Below are 27,606 nucleotides of genomic sequence, written 5' to 3'. Positions count from 1 at the left end.
TAATTTTGACGCATCAGTGACTAAAATGATGTCTTATGCAATTCCCTATTTTGACTTGAACCATATGTTCCCTTGTTTTTTTTCAGGTAAACAGTTGACTTGCCTTTGCATGTGTTTTTGACGGGTGCCACCGGGAGGGCAGGATACGCTCACCTTTTCGAGAACACCTGGTATGATCACTATTTGATAGTGATTCATAAACACATGCTCACTGATATAGTCGGAATCGCACAATCGACTCTGCTTTATGAAGAGCTTTCTCATAAATATGGAAAGGGGTTTGTCGCTTTAGTAATATATTTGGTGCTGTACACAACTGAATTCACCTCTTTATATCAGGGGACCGTCACCTCTAACAATGGTGGATGAATTTGTAAATTTCACTATTCAACAACCCTTTACCATTAAGTCTCTGTATCTCCCTGGTGACTGCACGTTCAGTCGTTGTTTGAAGATACACGTGCTCAGTATCTGAAAATGCAATGAACGAGCATACAGCAATGGCCTAACCATATTGGTTATCGTCTAAGACCTGCATCACGAGGTTTCGTCCCACATCAAGCTGTGATATAACTGACATACTGTTCAACGCAGCGTGTTCAAAGCGTGTCCAAACTCACTCACTCACTCACCCCCTAACCATCTTCGAAACAAATGCATCCCTACGCAAAAGTAAACAAGCTGACTTTTCTCGACTCTTCGGATTGTGAATATAGCTGGTAAACACCATTCTAATTTAGCATATTTTTGTCACTTACACTTATACATAAATAACATGCAAAAGCTACATCGGCTAGTGCGAGAATGTCAGTTTTGCGAGAAAGACAATTTTAAAGTTTGCGAGCATGAACAAGTTGATACCTGATACTCCGACATCTACTGGATGATGGATGGATGGATCGTTATTGAATATTTATTAAGTTGAATCTATATGTTCGGAATCAGAATAAAGAATTATCTGACGTCTCATTCTATATCAGCTCGAGGATAATAGACTGAAAGAACGACCGAATGAAAATTCGCACCGGCGACCAATGAAAAGCCGAGTTATTTATAGAAAAATGGGTAATTCCCAAGGGCATTACTGAACATATTACGACATCATCCATTTTCCCGTATGGGTAAGAAATACCAATAAACCCAAAAGTTAATTAAACATATAAGAATCAGGAGGCTGTGACTATGGTGAATATATGTGGCTGTGAATTTCAATGTTTGAAAACCCTTACCATTTAGTCTCTGTGTTTCCTTGATGACTGTATGGTCATACTTTGTTTGAAGACACAAGTGCTTAGTATCTGAAAATACATTGGACCAAAACTTACTTCGGGCTCATGAACATAAATTAGCTTAGAGGGTACATCAACCCATGTCCCACTCGATACCCGTGGACACTGCATAATACTCCTCAAACCACACAATATCTATTGCTTGTTTCTTATCACTATCTTTAAGAAATGGATCGATATGTAAAATCTCGATTTCCTAACCATACAACCCGTATTTCCTCATTGCTTAATGTAAACTAGAAATATAAAAATGCTGATTTGCAAAATTTTGAACAGCTAGTTCGTCAGATAGTTTTACATCCAAAGGTGCACGGAAATAAACAAACAAAATGCAGAACAAAATTTAAAGTGCCTGTATATTTGTTAGATGATGATGGTAAACAGGTTTGTGATCTCGCACTCTTTATGTGATAAAGGAGTGGTTTGTTTATTTCTGAAATTTGCAAACAGAATGAAGCAAGTGTCCACTAGCAGTTGGTTAACTTCACATGGCTATTGGTAATGTTAGACATGACTGATGACACGATCATAACATGAGGGAGTCAAGATGGATACATGCATATCGTATAGACTCTTGGTTATCTCGGTCATAATATTTATATGAACAGCTATGAAAATATGTCATCCACATATGTCAAATGCATTGCGATAAACAACATTCACAACAAACTGTAAGTACATACGGCTCTTGTCATGACGACTCCACTTTCAACAGTATTTCGGTCACCTCACAGTGTGTCAGCTTCACATGGAGGAGTTAAGTTATTTTTTTATTTTTTTATTTTTTAATTTTTTATCGCTTCAGCAATATTGCAGCCATATCGCGGACATGGAGGAAGGTTGAATTAGAAGTTGATCACAGACGTTTGGTGGACAACAGGAAGGATCATAAACAGTGCGAATCTGGGATTCGAACCGATGAACAGCGGATCCTGGCTCGACTATGGTACGCAACTATGCAAAATTGTATATGAATAATTACATGACTTACTCAACACATTCGGGGTCCTTGTGACCATCACTAGCAGACCAAAGGGATACAAAGTGCCAAGAAATATCACTGAAACTGACATTCAAAAGATTATGTATTTTGTTTATTTGTTGTTTAACGCCGCACTCAGCAATATTCCAGCTATTTGACTGGGGTCTGTAAAATAATCGAGTCTCGGCCAGACAAACCCATGATTGACATCATGAGCATCGATGCACGCTATTGTGATCGATGACAAGTCAGCGAGCCTGACCACCCGATCCCGTTAGTCGCCTTTCACGACAAGCAGAGTCGCCTTTTACGGCAAATGTAGGTTGCTGAAGACCTATTCTGCCCCGGAATCTTCGCGGGTCTAATAGATTGTGTGTGAGGGGGTGTAAATATTAAACGTCAACGCAAGTGAATAACAAGTATCGATTATCCGCCGATACAGATTCCGTTAGGTGTAAAAGGCAAAATAGCGGTGAAACTTGAATGAATGGATCACTGAAAGTCGGTGATGGTAAGCATGTCCTGCCCAACTGGTAGCACTCACCACTCAAACAATTTGTATCAAATCGGAAGTTTATGTTTACTGCCTAACGCCGGACAGTAGTATTTCTGCCGTGCAATGTGCGTAAAAGGCAAAATAGTGATGAAAATGATATGAATGGATCACTGGAAATCAGTGTTGACACCAGATTTAGGCAAAAACTATAAATTTGGACACTGTCATTTGTTTGGGAGTGGATTCCCACTAACAGAATCCACAAAACCAAAAGGTCGCATGTTCCTGTATTTGACATTTGCAAACAAGGGAATTGATGCTTATTATTCTGTTTCCCTAAATGTCTCACAATATTTCAAATTTCTGCAGACCGCTAATATTTCATTTTCCAAACGAACACCATTTCACCTTAGTTGTTCACTTGTTGGGACTTGTTACAGAACGTGAGTTTGGCAGCTCATGATGGAATTGACAGGACGTATCTTGGACAGAAAAAGTATTTCTCCCTATTAATTACATATTACAATTATTATTTATTTCAAAGGTTAAATTTATTTAATAATTTACAACCGATTTGGGTATAGAGAAATAAAACACTTTGAAATTAATTATAGGGGTTTAATTGAGGCAGTGATATGCAGGAAATAATTATTTCTCCTCTGATGTCATTATTATTATTATTTAATGTTGCTGAGTAAACAAACAAACCAAACAGAACAAACATCTCTTTTGTCTTTTGTTTTTAAGGGGCGGTCGGGTAGCCTAGTGGTTAAAGCGTTCTTTCGTCACGCCGAAGACCCAGGTTTGATTCCCGACATGGGTACAATGCGTGAAGCCCATTTCTGGTGTCCCCCGCCGTGATGTTGCTGGAATATTGCTAAAAGCGGCGTAAAACCAAACTCACTCTCACTTTTGTTTTTAATACATAATCTTTTGGGGTAAATATTCAAACATGCATCAGGTCATTCGTTCAATCATTTAATAACTTGAAGTTCATTGATTGTATGCATTCAAGTAAGCGTATACTCAACAAATGCGCAAACACTCCATCTTCTCACATTCGTCGTCTAGCCGCCATTTTGGGAGAGAGGGAGTGTTCAATTTTTTGTGTTTTTTTTGTTACTTATTTACATAACGTAAAACAAACATTTGGATTAAGTCTACAACCCCCAAATATTAAAAAAACTTACTTCCCCTACAACGACCTAGTGACCGTTTCAGCAGGATCTTTTACAACTATTTTGGTAAGTGTTCAAAACACCTTCTGCACTATATTTCAAACTGGAACCAAACTTTGAATTTAACAAGGATGTCTCTTGCTTTCATCACAAACTTCCACGGGACTCATATACTGTACCCATCCTACAAGACGAGAATTATATGATTTGATAATACTCATGATATATATATATAGCCTATTAACAATCTGTCTTGAAAGTGGGATATGTGTATATATTACATTGCTTATGAATTATCCATGACTGATTATATGTACCATATCATACATGTAATATGATGATTCATGATGAGAAAATCTGAGTTTCGAAGGAAGTTTTGAAATTTTGTCATTGTAATATACCAATAAAATGGTCTTTCAGAGTGGGTTAGGTCAGTGCGCAATGTTGGCATTGGGGGAATGCAGAAACAGAAAACATGGAAACATCTTTGGAATAAACCCATTCTGTTCCAGCCAGCTGCCATCCAAAGTCTGGCTGCCCTACATGAACAGTTTGTACTTGTTTCCACTGACAAGGCCTCAAATAACATAACCATGATATGTAAGCATCACTACATTAATTGTTTGATCAAAGAACTTGGTATTAATGACGTTTCAATGTTGCCACATATAGAGCCCAATCTGCCCAAACCACGCCTCAGCACTTGACGCTAAAACCTTAAGGCATCTCTCTTTTGTACTGGATTCCCAAGCTCTAAAACAACCGTACAAAGAGAGCGAGTGAATTGGGTTTAACGCCGCTTTTAACAGTATTCCAGTTATATCGCGGTGTGTCAGCTTAATGTAGGAGGAAAGCCCGAAGTGATGCAGGTCTCAGACGTTTACCACTTCGGTGAAACCCACGAGTACGGGTATGGTGCTGACAAACCTAGAAACATAATCGGGGCGAACCGGGATTCGAACCCATAACCATAGGTTTCTGGCGTGCCCAGCGAACCGCGGCGCCTTAGACGAGTGGACGACTGGGCCACCCGTGCCCCCTGCTGACATTTGAAACAACATTTCCCAGGCCGTTTTCAATCATCTGGTATCTCTGTGCGCTGCCAAAACCCTGTGTGAGTCAAATGGTGGCCCAACCCGACATTGACATTGTTAGTTGAGTTGTTACACCACCCTCTGTTAGGGCACCCCTCTTTTAGGTCACCCCTCTTTTAGGGCACCCCTCTTTTAGGGCACCCCTCTGTCTCCTGTTACCAGGCATGGGTTTTGTCAATTAATTTTTCATGATAACCATGACAAGATATCGCTCTACATGAAGCACAAACTACAGTTATAACGAACTCAAAGGGACCTCTAATTTCAGTTCGTTATAACCGTAGTTCATTATAAGCATACATACAGGATGTAAACAGCAAATGCCCTGGACAAAAAATACGTTATATCCGTCAGTTCGTTAAAAGCGTTTTCGTTATAATTGTAGTTTACTGTATAACAGTTGATAGTCTGATTCATGTTGCAAATGTCTTTCAAACTGTTCTCGATTAAGTTTATTCAAAGTGAAAAAAAACAAAAGATTTAGAGACGCCTACAAAGGCATAATGGGGCCACTGGGTTTTACGGATGGGGCGAGCTATAACCACTCAATTATGAATTTACCAGTGAAAATGGCGTCAGTGTGGTCTCTCAACGACGGCTAATACAATTGTTTGACATTTCAACAATCCAAAGCCATTCATATAAAATTTAATAAGAATATATTGAGCTGTCAATCTTCACACCCTCAATGCTCAAAGACTCAACCAAAGAAATATTTGATCCGAGACGTCAAAACTGCTCTTCATTGTGTAACAAGACGAAAACATTTCTTAGTTTTTTAAACAATAATCTTAATTCATAACAAACATCTCATTTTTTTAGAGTCAACTGGATATTCTGGTCCATTATTTGATTTGTTTGTTTACAGGCCGCCGTCGCATGCCAGGAGTACTGCAGTGCGGCGGCAGGCAACAGACACTGACGTTGTCGTACACATGGTGTGAGTGGCAGGATATACCTGTAGGACAGGTCATGTTTACTCCTTTGCCGAACACCTTGTGTCATCTCTGTTTTTTAGTAATCAATTCATATAATTTTCACCGCATTTTGCCTTTTACGCCCATTTCGGCGAATAAACGAGAGTTGTTATTACCTGGTGGTGACGTTAGATGTTAACAGCGATCGAATTAGAGGGTAAAACCGGCGGCAGAAAATATTGACATATGCTAAATGTAGGTAAGTGTAGATATATGACGTACTTAAGGCGTACTTTAGACAGGGTGAGTGTAGATAGGTGATGTGCTTTAAGGCAGGGTGAGTGTAGATATTATGACATACTTAAGGCATACTTTAAACAGGGTGAGTGTAGATAGGTGATGTGCTTCAGGCAGGGTGAGTGTAGATATATGGCATGTGCTTTAGGCAGGGAGATATATATATATATACTGAACCGCAAAAGAAACGTCAACCCCAAGTAACATTGCCTAAAAAGTTGTCATTTAAATTTTTGGGTATTTTTTGTCAACGTTACTAAAACTTAACATTACCTTGTTCGGAAAAATGAAATTTGATGATAAAAACACAAAACAGATGACAATAAAACCGATCGCCCAAACGCATCACGGCAACGGCCATGGAAACCCGATGCACGTGAGTTCCGTGCAAACTGAAATGCACATGCGTTCCCCCATTTCTTGCTCAACAAAAATCCATCCAGATCGGATAATATTCATTCGTCATTGAATTGCTACCACGTGCCGGGATTGACAAGAAATCAGCGACACCAAGTCCTTGGACGATTGCAAACTGGACAAGCCCCCCCCCCCCCCCCCCCCACACAACACACACACACACACACACACACACCACACACGCACCACACACACACACCGTCACGATCGTCAGATTGTGCGACAGCATCTTCAAGATCGCTTTTTGCGTCGACGATTGGCGAGCAGACACCTCCACTGTCACAGGCCAAACCGAGGACCCATTCTGACACCACGTCATCGCCGGGGTTGTCTTCAGTGGGCAATACAGTACCAGCATTGGCGCCACCAGCAGTGGAGAAGAGTCCTTTTCTCAGACGAGAGCCGTTACTGTATCTCAACAGCAGATGGCCGAGAGAGTCTGGCGACGCCGTGGGGAACGTTATTCGGATGCTTATGTTGTTGAGAGAGACTCGTGGGGTGGTCCGAGCATCATGGTGTAGGGTGGAATTGGTCTTGCACAGAGGGTCGGCCCTGTGGTCTTCCAGAACATCGGTCCAGGGAGAGGCCATAGTGTCACAGCAGCTCGGTACATCAAGCCTTGAGACCACACGCCATACCTCATTTGGCACGTCACCGCAACCACGAGTTTCAGCATGATAACGCCCATGCCCACACTGCGAGACCAACAAGAGACTTCCTCCAGCAGAATGGCATCAGAACCATGCATTGGCCTGCCCTCAGTCCCGATTTAAATCCCATTGAGCACCTGTGGGACGAAATTTAAAGACGGCTGAACGACGTCCGACCAAGGCCGACAACTGCAGCTGAACTGCGTCAGGCGTTCCTCAGAGTGCGGGATCAAGTGTCTATGGCCCTCATCCAACTCCCTCATCTATTCCATCTATCGACATTGCACGGCAGTCATCAATGCACATGGCGGACACACGAGATAGTGACTTGTGATGCCAGTTTCTCAGAGACTTTAATTTCAACCTTGATGATCAGTTTTGCCAAGTTTCATCGTTTTAATTTGTCTCAAAGTTTGTTTACGGTGTTTGGACAAATAAGGTTTCTCATCGATCTCTCTATGGTGACGTTTCTTTTGCGGTTCAGTATATATATACTGCATATATATAGACTGCAAATTTCAATTTTGCCAAGATAAACTATTTACTGTTAAAAACAACATGAACTGTCGCAGTAAAGATGTTATATATGTTTTAACATGTGCTGGATGTGGTGAGCATTATATTGGAGAAACTGGTATGCAACTGAAAGACCGAATCACTGTACACAGACAACAAATTCGAGATCCAAATGTACGTTGTATAAATGTAAGCAAACACATTGATGAATGCGGGAGTGGTCATTTTACTGTCTTTCCGTTTTATAAATTGTTTAATAATGACAAACATTTATGAATGGAAAAAGAACAGATGTTCATTAGGCTTTTGAAACCTAAACTTAATTCAAAAGTATAATTTTCAAAACCTCCCCATGTAGGTCAATGTGTATTTGTGCACTCACACCATAATGTATTCATGCCTCCCACTATTATCACTAGCTATGACGTCATATGCTTTATGACGTTAAAAGCATAAGGTTGGCTGTTGCCTAGGACTACGTTTTACTTCTCCCTCTATTGTCACTTTTACATCATAGGCATTATGACGCCACAAATACTACTGTTATGCGTCGCCTAGGACTACAAAGTAGTGAGTGAGTGAGTTGGTTTTAACGCCGCTTTTAACACTATTCCAGTTATATCGCGGCGTGTCAGCTTAATGTGGGAGGAAAGCCCGAAGTGATGCAGGTCTCAGACGTTTACCACTTCGGTGAAACCCACGAGCACGGGTATGGTGCTGACAAACCTAGAAACATAATCGGGGCGAACCTGGATTCGAACCCACAATCATAGGTTTCTGGCGTGCCCAAGGGACGCAACTCTGCACAGCGAATCGCGGCGCCTTAGACGACTGGGCCACCCATGCCCTCAGGACTACAATGTAGGTTCATTACACCATAAGAGCCGTTGAACGCCGAAAGATCTTGTGTGGATAAAGGAGTTTTGACAAGCACGAATATCTGGACTCTGTTTTTTTCTATATTTAATACTTATACACCTGAAGAAATCACTTGTTTATATATATACCACGCACCCACAAATCACACCAACCACACACACATACGCGCCGTACACAAACACACCAAACAGAACTGCACACACACACAGACCACGCACAGAAACACACATGCACACACACAACACATGCACACACACAACACACACACACACATGTTTATGGAAATAGTTTTGTCGCCTTTATTTGACCTAATGTGTTACATACCAAAGACAATCATCGGGAGACGTCGCTTCGCCATCTTGGGTCTTCTCCTTTCAAACGGCGAACCTGGAGAAAGGTGATGAAAGTCTCAAACACTGCAGGCACTATAGTAAAGTGTGAACAAACTATATTAGTGCCTATTTAGTCATATTGTGATGTTTGTAATCTGCTGGTGGTCATGACTGGTGTCGTCTGAGCATGGCTTTTTGTATCTGAGCCCTTGGACTTTGACAATAGGCGTAATGCTTGTCAAATGTTTCAATGTCAGCTTAACAAGTTATAATAAGAGTACACGCTCATGATCCCGGATCAACAGATGATTTACCTGCTTCCCTGTAAACTGTCACTACAGGGATTTATCTAGTCATGCTCAGAGTCCGATGTCCCGACCAAGTCTGCACTAAATGTCAATACAAATTCCAAATTTGGAACCATACATTTCCCTATTCAGCTTTTGAATAATACCGATAATGCAATTGTTTTGGGGTTTTTTTATGCCATGGGGTATGAAAAGAAGGAATCAATCGTCAGACCATGATTTAAAACCACACTTCAACTATAAATGTATTTACTACAAACGTGAGAGAGAACCACGTCTCCGAGTTTAGAAATCCTGCAACAGAAATTATTGAGGCGTTGTGTTTTCCGGAAATCTCTCGTGGTGAGGCTCGCTGACTTGATTGATGCATGTCATCGTATCCCAACTGCGTGGATGGATGCTCATGATATAATCACTCGATTGTCTGGTCCACACTCGATTATTTACAGACCGCCGTAAAGGTGTTATGACATGCAGTTACAAGCGTCTGATAATGGCAAAAAATAGGTTCCAAAATGCAAATATATCCTGTTCTTCGGCTTCGGATATATCTGGGAACAGCAGTATTTTCTCCATTCAATGTATTAATCTGAATTCATTTCAGGACTAAAGTATATCTATAAACAGGATTGGCATAGCATGTTTCAAAACGGTACAAAAAAATTGTCATATTTAATGTGTAAAGTTGCTTTTGGAACAGAGGTGTACGTCAATTATTTATCTGTCAAGACGTTTATAATGGCCCCATCACAATTTCGATGTTTTTCATATCAATAGCGTATTGAAGATTTATTCATATACTACAAAGAGATCACATATAACATAGAATATAACATCCTAGCTGTTTGCGCTCCATATTAACATATATTTATCTCAATAAGAATACAGTTTATCTTTTAATGATCATAAGAAGTGGACCCGTAAAAATCCGGGTAGTAATAGGTCTTCAGCAACCCATGCTTGCTGTAACAGGCGACTATGCTTGTCGTAAGAGGCGACGAATGGGATCGAGTGGTCAGGCTCGCTGACTTGGTTTCATGCATGTAATCGATCCCAATTGCGTGGATCGATGCTCATGATATTAGTCACTGGGTTGTCTGGTCCAGACTCAATTATTAACAGACTGCCGTCATATAGCTAGAATATTGCTGAGTGTGGCGATAAACAACAAACAAACAAACACATCATAAGAAGTGGTAGGTGTACTCGAAATCTAGCGATCTACATGTTGGAACCAAGTGTTCAGCGTCAATTAAATATCAGCAACCGATGACGACAACGAAACATTAAGAAGATAATGAGAAAGTAACCACAATAGCTGAAGTAAATCTTACCTCATTCACAAACATACAATCTTACAAGATGACGAATCTAGACCAGCCAGCGGGAGATTGGTTATCGGCCTCCAATGTACCGGGTAAGACGCGTTATGCTTGTCAGTCAACCCTTGCAGCGTAGCGCTTGGCATGTATTCATGTTTTCAGCGGGTGTCTTTGAAAAGCTTTACCTCTTTGTTATATATCTAAAGGCGCATTCGCATAACACTCAAAGTCTCAACGCTTTAAGCTGCACAGAATGATTTGATATTTGTGTACGTTTGAGACGGTGCCGGTAACACTCACAGGTGTTGCACTATCGGGTTTAGTATGGCGATTCCCTCACTTTCTTCTCCCGTATGAATATATTAAACATTGAGTAAGTGAGTTGGGTTAAACGCCGATTTTAACATCATCATTTACGAACTCACCACTCACACAATTTGCATAATAAAGTCAGTGTTTGGATTTGTTTTGTTTTGTAAAACTAATGTGAAACCTTTCGAAAAATACTTGTAAATTAAATAACTTTATCCTCCAGCTACAAAGCTTCTGTGATCATTACGTAGATTTTTTCTATATTTATAATTTCCATTTTGATCCGCGGTACAGGCACAGCATGATCATGTCATGGTGGTGTTACATAAGTCTGTGACCCGTGAAGATTCCGGGGTAGAATAGGTCTTCAGCAACCCATGCTTGCTGTAAAAGGCGACTATGCTTGTCTTAAAAGGCGATCGGGTGGTCAGGCTCGCTGACTTGGTTGATGCATGTCATCGATCCCAATTTCGTGGATCGATGCTCATGATATCAATCACTGGATTGTCGGGTCCAGACTCGATTATTTACAGACCGCCGTCATATAGCTGGAATATTGCTGAGTGCGGCGTTAAACAAAAAAACAAACAACCAACATTAGTCCGTGGTGTTCCAGTTATTATATATTGTAACATACAATACTCCATCAATTTGGCGGATTTCTACCACACTGCCCCCCGTCCGGGGAGATAACTCTATTTCTGGACACTGAACACTGATTAGAGTACCACTAGTTGCTACTCGTGACCTGAAAGTCAAACTGGAATGTTACATTTCTCAACTAATTCAAACAATTTGAACGTTCATTTTTATTAACTCGTATAGGTTTCGTACACAATGTGGATTTGATCGGTGGGGTTTCCTCATTCTGCATCTGAGGAGTTTTCGTGGGTATTCTTGGACTTTCTGGATTTACGGTTTTACCTGTTTTGGGTGGTCGCGGGTTGTTTTGTCGATGTTTGTAGTGTACTTGTACTTCGAGAGTTTCATAGTAGGTTTTCCTGTTCTTTACTCCCTACGTTTTGTGGACAGATGACCTCAGCGGAGACTTTTTAAAAGTATGAGGAGTTTCTGGTTGTAACAAGATCTCCTGAGGAGGCAGTTATCATATTTCCGTTGCGAGTGATGACTGTATGTGGCGTTGGTTTGAATGTCGATGTCAATTAGTTGGTTTTATTGTCATGTTTGACAAGAACCTTGTCACCTATTCTCAGTTTACAATGTTCAACATGGTTATACTTGTCAGCGTATTTCTTCATAGACCATGTCGTTGTGTCTGGCTTTGTTGGCGATGACAATGTCTTGGTTTGGTGAGATTGACAGATCTAGCAGTCTGGTCCTTGCTTTTCGTTCAAAGAGAAGTCGGCATGGTGTGAAGCCTCTGGGTGGGTGCATGGCTCAGCGGTATTGGCGACGGAACTTTCCAAGCCTTACCTTCGACATGTGCGATACGAATTGCCTTCATTAGTGGCATGTTGAAAGCTTCAGCTTGTGCATTAGCTCCAGGCCATCTGGCAGTGATACACCGATGCTTCAAACAACTGTAATCGGCAAACTGAGTAAATGCAGAGGAGTTGAAAGGGCTTCCGTTGTCATTTGTATGGTTTGGGTATATCCGAAGTGAGAGAGAAAGTTGACTTGATGTCTGGGTGTTTGGAATATTCATCTGTTATCACAATAACCTGATGGAATGGGATCACAGAAATCTTCACTGAGGTTCTACAATGGTGCTTTGGGCATGCCAGACATTTGTAGCAGCACCAGCCATGTGGCTTTGGGCATGTCAGACATTTGTAGCAGCACCAGCCATGTGGCTTTGGGCATGTCAGTCATTTGTAGCAGCACCAGCCATGTGGCTTTGGGCATGTCAGACATTTGTAGCAGCACCAGCCATGTGGCTTTGGGCATGTCAGACATTTGTAGCAGCACCAGCCATGTGGCTTTGGGCATGTCAGTCATTTGTGGCAGCACCAGCCATGTGGCTTTGGCCATGTCAGACATTTGTAGCAGCTCTAGCCATGGCGAACTTAGGCATGAACTCTGACAGATCTTGACCCTCACTTCGACTTAATCCTCACCTTTGTTCTGGGGAAAGCCTTTGTCCTGTTTATGCCCGAATGTCCATCAAGTGCAAGAGAGACTGCTTTTTCTCTGAATTGCTGCTACCACGGATGATTACCCCATCTACATGACAAGTAAGTTCCTCGCGCACACAAATGTTGATCTTTGGGTTCTTGAGCCAGTTGATTTCAAACCAGTGTCCCGTTCGAATGAATTCCGTGGCGTTCATTAATGTCTTGACGTTAAGATTGAGACCCATGATGATCCGAGGTAAAATAGGCCTTCAGGAAGCCATGTTTGCCGTAAAAGGCGACTATGCTTGTCATAAGAGGCGGCTAACGGGATCGGGTGGTAAGGTTCGCTGGCTTGAATAATGCATGACATCGTATCCCCATTGTGGGGATGTTCATGATGTCAATCACTGGATTGCACTCACTCATGCACGTTCATACGCACGTACGTATATCAATATTCTTCCCCATGTGTTATTGTACAGACACAGTGACATCATAATGTGTTATTGTACAGACACAGTGACATCATAATGTGTTATTGTACAGACACAGTGACATCATAATGTTTTATTGTACATTTCACTGAGGTACAGTCGTCCTTTTCTCCGCGAGACATGTGCGTATATCTTTTCCTATATTGTATAGAAGCTATATTCCTTCTGAACATCTGTAGAAGAATCAAATTGAGGGCTGATTGGTCATACCGGTGACATTTCCCATACTTCCTGATACTGAAGTTACACGAAAACAAATCTGTTGCGCCTGGGTGACACAAACAGTTTGGGTCCACTGCGCGGGACACCCACGGGTCCATTATGAGACGTCTTGTGAATGGCTGGTTGTGTAGCATTATCACATTGGCTTCAGATTCGTGATAAACTGAAAAGTGGCATGCTTCAGTGTTGAAGTAGGAAAACATGTGCTTTGAACAATGTTGTGCAAAAGGATATTTTGGCCATGGTGACAAAAGCACACCGGTTTCTTTCAGCAAGTCGAACATCTCACGCAGGTTGCCCTTGTCGAACCGTCCAGAGGCGTCCAGCCAAAATGTGTACTCCGCATGGTCAAAATGAGCCTGAAAATAACATTGCTTACTAATTATTTTCGAATGGATAACCTTTGTTGTCTTGTTTGTTGTTTAATGCCACACTCTGCTGTATTCCAGCCAGCTATATGACGGCGGTCTGTAAATAATCGAATCTGGACCAGACAAGTGATTCATATTGAGTATCGATCTACGCAATTGGGATGCGATGACATGCGTGAACCAAGTCAGCGAGCCTGACCATCCGATCCCGTTGGTCGCTTCTTCCGACAAGCATAGTCGAGCATGGGTTGCTGAAGACATTTTCTACCCCGGATCGTCACGGGTCTGAATGGATAAGCGAGTAGAAGGGGTTTAAAGTTGTACAGGGGCACAAAGCTGTTCAACGTGTCCAACTGGGTATCACTGTCCAACTGTAAATGTACCTGCAGCACGATGGGCTTCCACGAGTAACACTTCAAGTAGGAAAACTGATCAGGCAGCAAATCAAACGGGTAGCGTTTTATTTCAGCCCTTCCATATTTCTGAAGCTGCAACATATTTGAAATAACAATAGACATACTTATATCACGGAAGCTGTGGTATCTGCTTATCTCTTTATATGTAGCTGCTTTAAGTGAACAGCGAATAGCCTGAATTATTGTAATTCCCACTCTTATTCCTCTTTCTACTACCACTCCCACCACTACTACCCTATCACCACTACCACTACTACTACTATTACAACAACTACTACTGCTAAATCAACTACTACTACTGCTACAACAGCTACTACTACCACTGATGTTCCCTATTACTACGTCTACTTCTGCTACCTCATACTACTAATGATATTACTACTGATGAAATTAGCTGCTACTTCGTATATCTCTATCATTGATTCTCAAACAAAGTCATAGCTTACCAGTTTGACCTGACTTCTGTTCAGCCCCATGTCGTAATAATAGAAGGAGTAGTTGCTCAAATGAGGGAAAATGTATTTGTCCAGAGTCATGATCATCTCTTGGGATTCATCAAAGTGATGCGCTGACGCTGCCATGACAAAAGCATATTTCCTCCTCTCCTGTATGTTGAAAACATCCTTTATCCTTCCCAGTGCCCCCTCTTGTAGTTTGGTTACAGGTGTAAGAATATTGCGGATGTCTTCTAGACTGTCAGCCGCCGGAAGTGGGTGTTTGCAGGCAGCTGTGTCATTGCACATGTCCACTGAAACGTTCATAAATATCCACATAGTGCTGCAGCATCAGAGGGGGAGTAGTTAGGCACCTGCAGGTTACGTCATTCGCTTCATGGCTTCTTAGTCTAGTGATCTGTTTGTTTGTTTGTTTTAGGCCACGGCGGCCTATAAAACATGTCTGGAAGCGCCAGGCAAACCAGTTGTTAATATTATGAGCAACGTGTGAACCAATTCTGACCACCCGTTATAATTTAGTCGTCATAAATAGAGAGCTACACCAACTCTGGTACCCATGACAACAAACGTGTAATATCCCGATAAGGGTTATCATTTCTATAACAGACTTCTCAGAACTAAAACACATTAATAGGAGGTGAGGTGAAATGGGGTTTAATGTCACGTTCAAGACTATTCCACTTATAGAGCTGTCTGAATGCACGTGTGTGTGTGGCTGATTGTGATAGTCTATTGCCGACTGTGTGGTGTAAGTCCTTGTTTTATCCCCGTTGTCGCAGCGCCAGGCATGGTAACGGCGAGCCCCCACCTTCCGTTCCACCCACTACACCACAGCGGCGGTTGTTATTGACATGAAATGGACAAAGACTTTCAATAACAGCATGAACTGATCAAGACTTTTGTAGTTGCATTTGATGCCGGTAATGCTAGATTCATGACAATCTTAAACTTTCACGCTTTCTTTTCCTTGCCTGTGCACCGTGGAAAGGGAGGTAACTCTGACCAAATCTTCTTCTGCTTCAGCGCCGCAAGGGTATCAATAGGAATCTGCTGTTACATATATTGAATTAAACTTTTGTCGACATTCATTGGACAGTTATTGTAGTGTAGCTAACCATGGCGTTCTCGTTGTAATGTTGCTTTACTAAATCTAACTTGTGGACAATTGCAAGACTGCGTTCACTTGATGTCAAAGTTAGTAGAAGTCATCAACACGATAGCTAATGTGTGTCTTTTTCGTTTGTTTGTTTCTTTAACACGGATCTCAGCAATATTCCAGCTTTTTAACGGCGGTCTGTAAATAATCGAGTCTGGACCAGACAACCCAGTGATTGACAATGAGCACCAATCTACGCAATTGGGATCCGATGACATGCATCAACCAAGTCACTGAGCCTGACCAGCCGATCCCGTTAGTCGCCTGTAGTGGTAGTGAAAAAGGTAGTGGTGGATGAAGTAGTAGAGACCTTTCCCATTGATATAGTTACAAATTATCAACATCTTTTGTCGCTAAAGGCGCCGCAATTAGTACTTAGCCAGGATCCGCTGCTCGCTCTGACTATTGGCTTTCGTGGCTTTCAACACAGTGTTGGTTTGCGTCAAATGTGCCGTATACTCCTGCTTACCCTCTGATTTGGGATAAAAAACGTCACTTTCGACATTCGTGTAATTATGAACTTGAACTAGAGATAAAAGAGACCACTGCCGCCTGTTTCATTTTTAGATCTAAAACTTTCCAAGAGACTGCATGACGAGAGGGGTGACTTCAGCTTTCCAGTAGTTTACTTTTCCTTAATGTCGGGCAATATTCCAGCAGCTCCAGCCTTTGGCGTTATTTTGATCAGTGTTACAACATTTAAGGCCTTAGAAAGCTATAGTAAAGCTTTCAAGAAGTTTTATGGCAGACATAGGGAGTTGAATTCAAAGTTTGACGCATCTGTTACCAAAACTTTTTCCGATCTATTATTCTCCACACACACACACCCTCCCCCCCAAAAAACAACAAATTCAACCCGAAAATTCTTGAAAAAAATAACAAATTGAATGCTTCATATTGTTTGACAAAAAGAATTTATCTGCCACAAACATTACATTGTTGCAATGTGTTTTTTAGTAAAAAAAATAATTTTCCTCATAGTTTTTATTTAAAGAATAGATCTGGTTTTGCATCTGTAACTGAAAAAATATCTGGTCTCAATACAAAATCCCAGCCCATTGACGGTCCCTAAGGACCGGATCAAGGAAGCTTCACTGCAGAGCAACTGATATCTTGTTGACAAGTTTAAATATTTCAATTATTCTTGTCACTTCATTGGAAACATATTGTTGATGTACCGTTGTAGTTAAATAAACTCCAGGCACATCGTGATAAATAAGGTGCATGCTGTATCGCGCTGTATATAAATCTCCAGTAAACATGATGCGCCAGACGTGTGGCATGCTCTATCCAAGCCATGTTCACGTAGTTGTTTGATTGGTACCCATACTGTGAACGAGATGTATCGGCCAATACACCTACAGGAGTGGCGGGGGTAGTTTGCTGGGTACAGCGTTCGCCTGTCACACCAAAGGCCCGGGTTCGTCTCCAAGGATTCCCATACTGTTTACTTGCCGATACGGGCCCTGTAGATCCGGGGTAGAATAGGTCTTCAGCAACCCATGCTTGCAGGAAAAGGCGACTATGCTTGCCGTTAAAGGTGACCAACGGGATCGGGTGGTCAGACTCGCTGACTTGGTTGATGCATGTCATCGTGTCCCGCTTTCGTGGATCGATGGTCATGATGTCAATCACTGGATTGTCTGGTCCAGACTCGATTATATACAGACCGCCGTCATATAGCTGGAATATTGCTGAGTGCAGCGTTAAACAACAATACAATAACAACGTTCGTCAATCATTCAGTGTATCGTGACCTTAGATATGTAGCTACTTCCCTTTGTGAAAGGTTCAAGACCATTTGTCATAATAAATAAAAGCAAATATCAAGTTTACTGAGAAAACAATATGTGAAATGCTCGACTTCTTCATTGATAACATCTATATCAATGATGGTCACATAGTAAATTCCGTTCCAATGATTTAATCAAATGAGCTAGAAATTAAAGACACCAGTGAAACCGAGGTGCAAACTGTATTATATTTGCGAAAATGTACCCGCACAGCCATTTGAAAATTAAGGTATTTTATTATACAAAAATTCCATGTGCATTAAACGTCTTAAATAGGAAAAATACTATTAATGAACTACATGTATATGGTTTGGTGTTACCATAAACTATTGCGAACTCCAGAACGACCAAACGCATTTCCTAGCGTAGTATGTAATTATGTGTTATGATAGAATGTCGAGTGACCAGCAGGTATATGTCGTAAGAGTCCACCGTTGAAACTGTGAAACCCACGATCATGTTAGCGAAACACACGAATGGTTGAACCACAAGCAACAAAACAAAAAAGGTGAAAGATTTAAGGTGTCCTAAGTTACATGGGGTGCGCCACCACGGAAAAGCCCCTTTCCCTCCCCTCGCCAACCATACCTCCATCCTCACCACCACCACCACCACCACACACCACCACCACCACCACCACCACCACCATCATCACCACCACCACCACCACGGAAAAGCCCCTTTCCCTCCCCTCTCCAACCATACCTCCATCCTCACCACCACCACCACAACCACCACCACCACCACACACCACCACCACCACCACCACCACCACCACCACACACCACACCACCATCCTCACCACCACCACACACCACACCACCATCCTCACCACAACCACCACCACACACCACCACCACCACCACCACACCACCATCCTCACCACCACCACCACCACCACACCACCATCCTCACCACCACCACCACCCTCACCACCACCACCACCACCCACCACCACCACCACCACCACCATCCACCACCACCACCACACCACCATCCTCACCACCACCACCACCACCACCACCACCATCATCACCACCACCACCACCACGGAAAAGCCCCTTTCCCTCCCCTCTCCAACCATACCTCCATCCTCACCACCACCACCACCACCACCACCACCACCACACACCACCACCACCACCACCACCACCACACACCACACCACCATCCTCACCACCACCACACACCACACCACCATCCTCACCACCACCACCACCACACACCGCCACCACCACCACCACACCACCATCCTCACCACAACCACCACCACACACCACCACCACCACACACCACACCACCATCCTCACCACCACCACCACCACCCACCACCACCACCACCACCACCATCCACCACCACCACACACCACACCACCATCCTCACCACCACCACCACCATCCTCACCACCACCACCACCACCACACCACCACCACCACCATCCTCACCACAACCACCACCACCACACCACCACCACCACCATCCTCACCACCACCACCACCATCCTCACCACCACCTACAACCACCACACCACCACCACCACCATCCTCACCACCACCACCACCATCCTCACCACCACCACCACACCACCACCACCACCATCCTCACCACAACCACCACCACCACCACCACCACACACCACCACCACCACCATCCTCACCACCATCATCACCACCATCACCACCACACACCACCACCACCATCACCACCATCACCACACACCATCACCACCATCACCACCATCACCATCACCACCACCACCACCACCACCACCACCACACACCACCACCACCACCATCCTCACCACCATCATCACCACCATCACCACCACACACCACCACCACCACCACCACCACCACCACAACCACCACCACCATCACCACCATCACTACCATCACCACACACCACCACCATCACAACCATCACCACACACCACACCACCATCCTCACCACACACCACACATCACCACCATCACCACCATCACTACCATCACCACACACCACCACCATCACAACCATCACCACACACCACACCACCATCCTCACCACACACCACACATCACCACCATCACCACCATCACCACCATCACCACCACCACCATCCTCACCACACACCACACATCACCACCATCACCACCATCACCACCATCACCACCATCACCACCATCACCACCATCACCACCACCACCATCCTCACCACACACCACACATCACCACCATCACCACCATCACCACCATCACCACCATCACCATCCTCACCACCATCACCACCATCACCACCATCACCACCATCACCACCATCACCACCATCACCACCATCACCACCATCACCACCATCACCACCATCACCACCATCACCACCACCACCATCCTCACCACACACCACACATCACCACCATCACCACCATCACCACCATCACCACCACCACCATCCTCACCACACACCACACATCACCACCATCACCACCATCACCACCATCACCACCATCACCACCATCACCACACACCACCACCATCACAACCATCACCACACACCACACATCACCACCATCACCACCATCACCACCATCACCACCATCACCACCATCACCACCATCACCACCATCACCACCACCACCATCCTCACCACACACCACACATCACCACCATCACCACCATCACCACCATCACCACCATCACCATCCTCACCACCATCACCACCATCACCACCATCACCACCATCACCACCATCACCACCATCACCACCATCACCACCATCACCACCATCACCACCATCACCACCATCACCACCACCACCATCCTCACCACACACCACACATCACCACCATCACCACCATCACCACCATCACCACCACCACCATCCTCACCACACACCACACATCACCACCATCACCACCATCACCACCATCACCACCATCACTACCATCACCACACACCACCACCATCACAACCATCACCACACACCACACCACCATCCTCACCACACACCACACATCACCACCATCACCACCATCACCACCATCACCACCACCACCATCCTCACCACACACCACACATCACCACCATCACCACCATCACCACCATCACCACCATCACCACCATCACCACCATCACCACCATCACCACCACCACCATCCTCACCACACACCACACATCACCACCATCACCACCATCACCACCATCACCACCATCACCATCCTCACCACCATCACCACCATCACCACCATCACCACCATCACCACCATCACCACCATCACCACCATCACCACCATCACCACCATCACCACCATCACCACCATCACCACCATCACCACCACCACCATCCTCACCACACACCACACATCACCACCATCACCACCATCACCACCATCACCACCACCACCATCCTCACCACACACCACACATCACCACCATCACCACCATCACCACCATCACCACCATCACCACCATCACCACCATCACCACCATCACCACCATCACCACCACCACCATCCTCACCACACACCACACATCACCACCATCACCACCATCACCACCATCACCACCATCACCACCATCACCACCATCACCACCATCACCACCATCACCACCATCACCACCATCACCACCATCACCACCATCACCACACACCATCACCACACACCATCACCACACACCACCACACACCATCACCACCATCACCACACACCATCACAACCACCACCACACACCATCACCACCACCACCACCACCATCCTCACCACCACCACCACCACACCACCACCACCACCACCACACACCACACACCACACCACACAATGTTTCATCCCATCCGCCTACTATGAACTCATCAAGCAATAATCACTTATCCTGTTTAATTGGCTTCATGCTCCATTGTGTGACAGTATTATTCTTCTGTTGTCATTTCTTACTCGTGTTATCCCACTCATGTATGCTATTGTTGTTACTGTTAAATCCTCTAGTGTTAATCCTCCACTGCTATATATATTCTGTACATTGTCCCTCACTCAGTCTTGCTCGACAACGGTATATGTATCTATACCGAAACGTCGCCTTTACAGTATTAAAGAAGTTGTTGTCCATAAAATTGGGGCTACCTTGTCATCTCTCAACAATTCAACTGTGGATCATTTCAAGCAATATATTCTCCCGCATTTGATCTTTGGTCCGAGACAGAGCCTTATGCATGTACTGGCACATCATACTGTTTCATTGAACATTTCACTGAGGTACAATTGTCCTATTTTTCGGGAGACATGTGCGTATTTCTTTTTCTTATATTGTATAGAGTCTATATTCCTTCTGAACAGCTGTAGAAGAATCAAATTGAGGGCTGATTGGTCATACCGGTGACATTTCCCATACTTCCTGGTGCCGAATGAACAAAAGTACAATTTGGTTGCGCCTGGATGACACAAACAGTTTGGGTCCACTGCGCATGACACCCACGGGTCCATTATAAGACGTCTTGTGAATGGCTGGTTGTGTAGCATTATCACATTGGCTTCAGATTCGTGATAAACTGAAAAGTGGCATGGTTCAGTGTTGAAGTAGGAAAACATTTGCTTTGAACAATGTTGTGCAAAAGGATATTTTGGCCATGGCGACAAAAGCACACCTGTTTTTTTCAGCATGTCGAACATTTCACGCAGATTGCCCTTGTCGAACCGTCCAGAGGCGTCCAACCAAAATGTGTACTCCGCATTGTCAAAATGAGCCTGAAAATAACATTATGTGACAACTATTAATGAATGTATATGAAAATACGATATACCGATAAGTGATGGAAAGGAGATAGTGATTGTTTGTAAGTGTTTGTGAGTGTTTATTTGTTTTTTAACCCCGAAAAGCAATATTCCAGCTTTATAGGCGGTATGTAAATAATCGAGTTAGGACCAGACAGTTCATAGATAGACGTCATGAGCATCGCTCCACGCATATAGGAGCCACGTCACCGTGCCTGACCACCCGATCCACTAAACCAACACTTACAACCAGCATAGGTTGCTGGGAATCAGTTCCAAACCGGAGTCCCGATAGGTCCCATGGAAATGATCCTACGAGTTTGATTACTTTTTTTGGGAATGATTATATTGGATAGAATAGGTACGTTTCGTGTTTCTCGCACAAGACTTGTGGCTTGTTCAAGTAATTAAAAAAACACTTATTTGTGGTAGGTTCAGTACATGAAATATAGTTCGACATGTTGAGGTATTTGTGCGTGTGCGTGTGCGTGTGCGTGTGCGTTACAGATATCTCTGCGTGCATGTGCGTGTGCATGTGCAGATATCTAGGTGCGCCTAATACCTGTATCACGACGGGTTTCCACGTGTAACACTTCAAGTAGGAAAACCGATCAGGCAGCAAATCAAACGGGTACCGTTTTATCTCGGCTCTGCCATATTGCTGTAGCTGCAACACATTCGGAATCAATATATATATAATATCAATATATATCAATATACCTACCTTTATCTTTCATCTTTTACAGCTGTATAATCTGTTAATCCCATTATCACAATGAAATTATTAGATGATATATTTTAATTCAAACGCCGTAACGTTTCAAATTGGTTTTTTTATCAATGAAGGTTATGTCGCTTTGGTTTTCACGGTACATGTATTCCTCAATTCCATCCTTCACTAAAAGTAACGATAGACGTTATTCTCGTTACATATACATCGCAAGAGTATTTATGAAAATGATAAGATAATATTTTAACCATCTGTCGTTACGTTTTTCTATTGTAAATACATTTCGTGTCCGCCATGTTTGTTCGTCTAGTGGACGCCGCCATTGTGCAGCCATTCCTTGGTTTAGCGCAGCATACCCAGGGAACCATGCTGGCTTTGAAAATATTTACACTTGTTTAAATAATGATGACTCCCTGATCTCAGCCAAACGTGTGCGAGATATGACAAGTCGGTATTACGAGAAAAGGTACTGTACATATTATTGTTTTGACAACTGTGAGAATATCAGAGAAACACCCGATTCTCCCTGCAGTGTTTTATTGTACGATAAACAACGACCATTCTTTTATTTCTTAAACAAAGTCATAGCTTACCAGTTTGACCTGACTTCTGTTCAGCCCCATGTCGTAATAATAGAAGGAGTAGTTGCTCAAATGAGGGAAAATGTATTTGTCCAGAGTCATGATCATCTCCTGGGATTCATCAAAGTGATCTGCTGACGCTGCCGTGACAAAAGCATATTTCCTCCTCTCCTGTATGTTGAAAACATCCTTTATCCTTCCCAGTGCCCCCTCTTGTAGTTTGGTTACAGGTGTAAGAATATTGCGGATGTTTTCTAGACTGTCAGCCGCCGGAAGTGGGTTTTTGCAGGCGGCTGTGTCATTGCACATGTCCACTGACAAGAAAAGAACGTATTATCGCATTTGAATAATAGAAAGGGAGAACGAGTGTGTGTGTGTGTGTGTGTGTGTGTGTGTGTGTGTGTGTGTGAGAGTGTGTGAGTGTGTGTGTGTGTGTGTGTGTGTGTGTGTGTGTGTGTGTGTGTGTGTGTGTGTGTGTGTGTGTTAGTTACTCATTTAACTACGTTTATAACGAACACGCTTATAACGAACTTACCGATACAGCGAACCTATTTTTAGTCCCGGTCATTTGTTGCATGTATGCTGTATATATGCTTATAACGACCTACGAATATTACAAACTAAAATAAGTGGTCCCTTTGAGTTCGTTATAACCGTAGTTTACTTTAATTTGTCTATGTGTAGGTCAGAGAGACAGACAGACGGACAGACTGACGGACGGACATACACACAGATAGAGCTGAGCGGTGTCTTAAACTTGAACACAAATAAAAGATTTAGGACGTTCGTATCTTGAAAAGTGTACAGACAATCGTAATTCTTTGCATTTGGCAGGAGGAAGTATTAGAGCACAACACGTGTTATTCTTACATGCTTTTTTCTCTTTGCCTGTGCATCGTGGAAAGGGGTGTAGCTCGGACCAAATATGTTTCTTCTTCAGGGCTGACTCACAGAGAGAAAACATTCTAACATAGAAAATGTAACGAACAGGTCTGCAACTAAACGCAACAGTGTTTAGAAAGCGACCACTTGCAAGCTTACAACTGTTGAGATGAATTTACACATGATTGAGATGTTTCTTAACACGACTATGAACAGTATTCCAGTTATATCATGGCATATCAGCTTGATGGGTGAGGAAAGCCCAACGTGATGTAGGTATTAGACGTTTACCACTTTATTTTAACACGACAACGGGAACGGTGCTGTGAACCTTATGATCATGATCAGGGCGAATTAGATATTCAAACCCAAGACAGTGGGGTCATGGCACGCCCAAGGGATGCAACTCTGTACTTTGAACTTATGGTATCAATTATAAGATTTGAAATATTTAATAGTAACGTTTTGTGAAAATATAATATTTCTTTTGTTTTGACATCCATTTATGGGAATTAATCAAATCATTGTCTATTTATTTCTTAGTTATGAAATTATGGAATCTTACTTGCTACTTTCTCCCGAAAAATGTCAACTAGCTGGTTGACCTCGGTTTCGTAATTGGTACTCGACACAAGCTGCTCGTCTGGAATCGTATTGAAAAAAAATTATTAAAGCATTTTATGTATATACACTACAATGCAAACGTTCTGCTGCAAAATTGAAATAATAAAGAAAGAAGTTGCGGACACTCCGCGGGAAAATACCCGCGGATATCTATGGATTTCTGCGAAAGCTAATATATTGTGTCATGGCCCTAATAAAGAGTTTGATGGTACTATCACCTCGTTAACGTGTGACCATGGCAGTACTTTCTTATTAAATACAAAACATCAACACCAGAGAATAACCAGTCTCGATTATCTGCGAAAAAAGAAGCCTATGACATAACAAGCAAACTGCTGGTGAAAATTATGTATAAATGGATCACTGATTCATTGCTGGCACCGTCACATTGCAAGGATAGTAAGTCTGTCCTGCTCTATCGGTAAACACGATACGTCAGCGCCAGAGAACAATCAGTCCCAACCATGGGCCGAAACAGATTCCATTGGACCCAAAAAGCAAACATTTTATCAGTGAAGACACCAGGTGTTCGCGAATAGGGTAAGCATGTCCTGCCCTACCGGTAGCACCCACCACTCATATAATGTGCATAAAAAAGTCAGATTCTGTCTCGACGCCGCACAGCAGCATTCTTGTTATACGACGGTGGCCTGCCAACAATAGATTCCCGATCAATGTGAGTGAGAGAGTTAACGGTTTACATTTCATCGGCAATATTGCAGCAATATCGCGATGAGGACAAGTTAATTATGATTAAACACCTATCGACAAGTATCACAGACAAGGTATACAACTACCCAGACCAAAATTAAAACAAATATTTGTTTCGATAAATTATTTAATATTAATTGATCTTAATTTCTTTTTAAAAGATTATATGAAAAGGCGAGGTGAGGTGAGGTGAAATGGGGTTTAACGTCGCGTCAAAGATTATTGCACTTATATAGCGACTGCATGCACGTGTGTGTGTTTGTGTGGCTGCTTGTACTAGTCCGGACTGATGCCGATTTATAGTGCTAGCACACTGAGATACCATGCCGCAGTTTAACATGAATACCCCACTAAGACACAGTATACTGACTCCGAGCCGAACAGTCCTTGTTTTAGCCCCTTAATGTCGAGCGTCGTAACAACAAGTACTATCTTTTAACGTCTTTTGGTATGACGCGGCCGGGGATCGAACCCCGGAATCCGCTCTCCGGGCGGACGCTCTACCACTAGACCACGGAGGCGGTCTATATGAAAAGCAAAGCAAAATATTTTGTACTGTTTGATTAGACATGTTACATATTGACATAGTAGATGGCATTCGGCAAGACCTTAGTCACGAGTAACAATTCTCATAAGAAAACTTTTACCATTTAGTTTCTTTCTCTGCATTACTGCTGTATGTTCAGTGTCCCTGTGCTCACATTCTGAAAACAAAATGAGAAGACAATTTAAGTACACTTACACATATTTTAAAGATCACTCATACATTCCCATTGTCAAATGACAGCCAAAAACAGAAGGTTTCGGAACCAAAATCTAACGCCCCAAACACCCAAAACATTGCACATTGCACTCCGGGGCATGCTTTATTGAAAGGTAGTTAATACGTTCAATATGTCTCAGTGTGTGATTAGAAGAACAAGTTCCCACAGAGATAAAATGATCGGCCCCGCACAGGGGCCCTAGTTCAACCAGGATTGGTTGATCAGAAACCAGACTTAACCAAATTAAGCCCAAACAGCCAATCAAAGCGCTGATCATGGGCCACAGGTGGCCGGATTTCAAGTTCCTAACCAGACGATTAGAAATCTTTACAAGCAGCTGATCTGCATCTACCAAGGTTTGTACCACCGTTACCAGATCGACACACTCTAGCCAGACATCATAAGTTTTTAGAGCGTAAAAGTGAGGAAATCGAAGATAGTCTCCTATACGATTTACTCGGAACTTTCTGAATAGGCGTGGTCGTGTCTGGAGGCGTCCTTTCGAACGTCATGCGAGCATCAATCTAAGGCAAATGTCTGCAATGATATGGGGATGGAATCACTGCCGGGACGCCACTGCAAAGGGTCCACTTGACTGTA

General features: G+C 43.2%; 1 protein-coding gene and 1 long non-coding RNA gene across 2 annotated transcripts in view; both read right to left on the bottom strand.

Moving 5' to 3' along the window:
* Window positions 1-418: 418 nt before the first annotated feature.
* LOC125372566 lies at window positions 419-10,757 on the bottom strand. The gene is made up of 5 exons (XR_007218195.1): window positions 10,690-10,757; window positions 9,040-9,102; window positions 2,281-2,355; window positions 1,230-1,298; window positions 419-471 (listed from the first exon to the last, which is right to left on the bottom strand). It is a non-coding gene; the product is annotated as an uncharacterized LOC125372566 (long non-coding RNA).
* A 1,951-nt stretch (window positions 10,758-12,708) lies between these two features.
* Window positions 12,709-27,606, bottom strand: part of LOC125371605 — a 30,731-nt gene continuing 15,833 nt past the window's right edge. Inside the window, exons 4-10 of the mRNA XM_048382989.1 lie at window positions 26,890-26,946; window positions 25,473-25,550; window positions 24,896-24,967; window positions 24,038-24,339; window positions 23,277-23,381; window positions 13,769-14,139; window positions 12,709-13,015 (exon numbers count right to left, since the gene is read on the bottom strand). Coding sequence (XP_048238946.1) covers window positions 12,709-13,015; window positions 13,769-14,139; window positions 23,277-23,381; window positions 24,038-24,339; window positions 24,896-24,967; window positions 25,473-25,550; window positions 26,890-26,946 — 1,292 coding nt within the window. The remainder of the gene's footprint in view (window positions 13,016-13,768; window positions 14,140-23,276; window positions 23,382-24,037; window positions 24,340-24,895; window positions 24,968-25,472; window positions 25,551-26,889; window positions 26,947-27,606) is intronic.

This window comes from Haliotis rufescens, unplaced genomic scaffold, assembly GCF_023055435.1.
Source record: "Haliotis rufescens isolate VD_foot unplaced genomic scaffold, xgHalRufe1.0.p SCAF_43, whole genome shotgun sequence".
Lineage (NCBI taxonomy): Eukaryota > Metazoa > Mollusca > Gastropoda > Lepetellida > Haliotidae > Haliotis > Haliotis rufescens.
This window is presented reverse-complemented; position numbering and strand designations above follow the sequence as displayed.